Source organism: Lissotriton helveticus, chromosome 8 (assembly GCF_964261635.1).
Source record: "Lissotriton helveticus chromosome 8, aLisHel1.1, whole genome shotgun sequence".
Classification (NCBI taxonomy): Eukaryota; Metazoa; Chordata; class Amphibia; order Caudata; family Salamandridae; genus Lissotriton; species Lissotriton helveticus.
In genome coordinates this window covers 1,643,840,682-1,643,844,874 of record NC_136069.1, presented here as the reverse complement: position 1 = coordinate 1,643,844,874, position 4,193 = coordinate 1,643,840,682, and the positions used below count along the sequence as shown (strand labels likewise).

The 4,193-nt window shown below is 44.6% G+C and overlaps 1 protein-coding gene across 1 annotated transcript; it reads right to left on the bottom strand.

The window, feature by feature from the left end:
- Positions 1–1,165: 1,165 nt before the first annotated feature.
- On the bottom strand, positions 1,166–2,116 carry LOC144774055 (olfactory receptor 56A4-like). Its single transcript, XM_078659086.1, has one exon. It carries the CDS (start codon positions 2,114–2,116, stop codon positions 1,166–1,168), a length of 951 nt encoding a protein of 316 aa, XP_078515212.1.
- Positions 2,117–4,193: the final 2,077 nt, after the last annotated feature.

Genomic DNA, 4,193 nt, shown 5'->3' with positions numbered 1-4,193 from the left:
ATGCTGTTCATTGTTCTACTTTGGGGCAGATACAATAAAATACCTGCTTTGCTTTCTATCAGGTTTTCAGCACAATTTAGAATCACTTGTTTGTCCATGTCATAATATCTGTAAACAGTCAATGCCACATTTGACTTTTTTGTGTTTTTTATCAGAAATATGCTAAGATGTTTTTAATGCTTTTTATTAGGTCCTGAAATTTGACGCATTGTATCCAGTCACTCTTCTTTCTGACATAACTTCACAATTTTTTTTAAGGACTGTCGTAGGCTCCAGACACTCAATGCATCCTGATTAAGTTGCTTTTTTCATTTGTAAGGATAAAAGCTCAGAACAATGCACTGTGATAATATTTTGAATCACTTTAAGAAGGCCTCTATTCAGATGTTATTTTTAGTTTGTATATGAATATTATAACTGGGACATATGTCATTACAGCGCAGTGTTTACACCGCGCTACCATTACAACGCAGTTATCACAACGACTTGAGCTAGTGGCGCTGTACTTAGAAATAGTATGATTTACTATTCCAACTGCAGCCCACGTAACAGTAGGGAAGGTGTTGGAATAGTGAATCATACTATTCCTTAGTATATAGCACCATCCAGCGCATGTCGTTGTAACAACTTGCATTGTAAAGACCGCGTTGTAATGGTAGCGTGGTGTAAAGACCACGTTGTAATGGTCGTCTCCATTATAACTGCAAATGTATGAGTAATGTTGTGATTGTCTTTTTTTGGTTTTCAGATGCCTGTTTGCTTTATTCTGAACTTTTATGGTTGCACGGCAGCCAAATAAATTTGATTTGATTGAATAATTGACTACTTCAAGCAATATAATTACATCATGAACAATAACATCATTTTGTAGTAAAGGGGGAATAACAGTGACTCCAATGTATATGGTCTGTTAGTGTGGAAGAGGCAGGAAAACTGCAACTTCCGGCTTTTACATCTAGAACATGTTACAAATATATTGTTTCACTCTTCTGTATAGTCACAGTTGTGAGGCGCCAGCTACTCCACGAGGGGTTTCACATGCCTTGTAGTGTGAAGCATCTACATACCGCCAAACGGACAAAATGAAAGACGTAGCTGATCAAGTTGACTAATTTGTCCATTTCTTTATGAAACAGTACACTCCAGGGTACCTGTCATGGGTGCTTTAGCACCCACAAATGTGCTTCATCATCAGGCTTCGGAGAGCCTGGTAGATTTCTCGTGTCCTGATACCATATACAATCGGATTCATAGCGGTTGGGGCCAGGTACCGCAGGACAGCCAGCATGACGTGGACATGGCGAGGGATGAACTTGCCAGCCCTGTTTGATACAGTTGTGATTGTTAGAATGCTGTAAATAAAACCCACCACCATCAGGTGTGCGCTGCAGGTGCCGAAGGCCTTTCGGGAAGCTTCCCATGAGCCGAGTCGCATCACAGCTCTGATAATTTTGGAGTAAGAGAAGACTAGAGATAGTGTGAGGGTGCTCACCACAAAGATGAGCACCGCCAATGAGTAGAAGTTGTTAGCAGCAGTTGGACTACAGGCGATCTCTGCCAAAGCAATGTTCTCACAGAAGCAGTGAGGCACCACAGGGCGCTCACAGTAGCGCAGCCTCGCCACCAGAAATGGGTATGGCAGGTAAATGGCAGTGCAATAGGCAAGCATCGCTGCCGCAGTCTGTGCACCTCTCCGGTCAGTGATAATGGTGGTGTAACGCAGGGGATTGCAGATTGCAACATAGCGATCATATCCCAAGACCAGGAAGATGGACGCTTCCATGCCCTGGCCGAAGTAAATGAAATACATCTGGCTGAAGCAAGCGACTGGGGTGATGATGCTTGCATCAAACCAGAGAACTGCCAAGGTTCTGGGTCCAATAGACACACTCAGAAGCAAGTCAACTTTGGCCAGCAGGCAGAGGAAGTGGTACATCGGCTGGTGGAGAGTTGGAGTTGCGTAGATGGTCAACAGGAGGGCAGTGTTAGCCACGAGAGAGATGAGAAAGAGAAATGCAAGAGGAATGGAAAGCCAGTGCTTCCAGCTGCCCAGCCCTGCAAAACAGATCAGCTCAAACCCAGAAGCTTCTGAGAAGCTGCTGTTGGTGAGGGCCATAATGAAGATGGTTCAACGATGTCCAACCTAAAAACATAGAACAGAGATGTTTAGAGCATTCACTCACACAAAGAGCAAAGCTATCTAAAGAAACTAGTCATAAAATATATTATTTACTGCTAGTCTATTTGCCTCCATAAGTCACAATAATGCTAAGAGACTGTAATTTTATATGGATGACTGACGAGTCCTCATCACGCAATCCGCCTACAATCAGGCACACTAGGAAAACTCTGAACGCTCTGAGCCATGTGCTGTGCTCTCTCAGTGGTGACCTACATCAACACCTATTTCCTATGTGCTGTGTTCAAACCTACATACAACCTCAGCCATGCTCTAAACAACAGAAGCCATAGCAGGGCCCAAATTTTAAAAATAGAAGTGGGGGGACTCACCAAGTTATGCAGAATAGGTGTGACATCAATGCACATAACATCACAAGAAGCGACATTACAGCATGTGACATCGCATCTGGCATCACAGGAAGTGGAATCGCACCCCATGACCTCACAGGAAGTGCATCAGATCTTAAGACCTCACATATGTTTAGCAAGTCTATCTTTTTTTGGGGGGGGGATTTTCAAAAGCCTTTATTGAAGCTTGGTACAATGCAGGTATGGATGTTACATTTCGTCCGTCACACAAAGAGTCTTAAAACAATACCATGTTACATTTTCGTACCGTCGAACAACCCGCTCCCCCTCCACCCCCCCTCCCTCCCAACAGAGCACATTTATGGCAAGACAAACATAATTCTCTTTAGGACATAGGAATTGTATGTGGTACACTGTCATCTTTACCCACCGCCTGGCGAGACCTGCAAGTTGAGCAAGTTGAGCCACTAGATATTGCCTTGCCCCACCGTTCGAGGGGAGTTCATTAGAGAAGTCTCCATCTTGCGCACCATCCATTTCCAAGCCAGCACTGTTCCTTCACCTGCGAGAATACATATCCCTCTGGGGGAATGGGAGACATATAACCGTCCTCTACAGCTAAGTGTGCCATGAAGGGGGGGTGGGTGTTACCAGCATACTGTATAGTGTGCCTGTGCGCAATAATAGTAGTGCTCAAAGTTGGGAACATCATATCCACCTTTATGATATGGCAACATGAGTGTTGCTAAACTTAGCCGCGCCTGTTTCCCTCCCCATATGAGCCAAAGCAATTGTGTGTTGAGGGTGCGAAAGAAGAACCTGCCCTGGTGGTATGGTATAGTGATGAATAAATATAAGAATTTTGGTAAATTCGCCTTTTTTATGAGGGATATCCGATCCGCCATCGAGAGGGGCAGCCTGAGCCATTTATAAATATTGTCCGTGACTTTATCTATGGCTGTATAATGTTTGAAGCACTATGCAAGCCATAACTGATGCATTCTGGCAGCCTTGTTTTTGATGCGCTCTTGTAGCCATGTTTGATGCACACTGGCAGCCATGTTTTTGATGCACTCTGGCAGCCATGTTTTTGATGCACTCTGGTAGCCATGTTTGATGCACACTGGCAGCCATGTTTTTGATGCACTCTGGTAGCCATGTTTGACATACTCTGGCAGCCATGCTTGATGCACTGTGACAGCCATGTTTGATGCACTCTGGCAGCCATGTTTGATGCACACTGGCAGCCATGTTTGATGCACACTGGCAGCCATGTTTGATATACTCTGGCAGCCATATTTGATGACCTCTTCAAGCCATGTGTGATACACTCTGGCAGCCATGTTTGATGCACACTGGCAGCCATGTTTTTGATGCACTCTGGCAGCCATGTTTTGATGTACTCTGATAGCTATGTTTGATGCACACTGGCAGCCATGTTTTTGATGCACTCTGACAGCCATGTTTGAAATACTCTGGCAGCCATGCTTGATGCACTGTGACAGCCATGTTTGATGCACTCTGCCAGCCATGTTTGATGGACACTGGCACCCATGTTTAATGCACTCTTACCTGAGGCCTGCACACTTCATTCACACTCTGCAGATACTGAGCACTAGTGCTGAGGCATCTGTGCGCTCAATAAATCTGGATAACATAACATAACATAACATAGTGTGTATCCAGTCTGCCAGGTGTGCCAC

Coding starts and splice junctions, on each gene's coding strand:
- LOC144774055 (XM_078659086.1), bottom strand. CDS start 2,116: ATGGCCCTCACCAACAGCAGCTTCTCAGAAGCTTCTGGGTTTGAGCTG.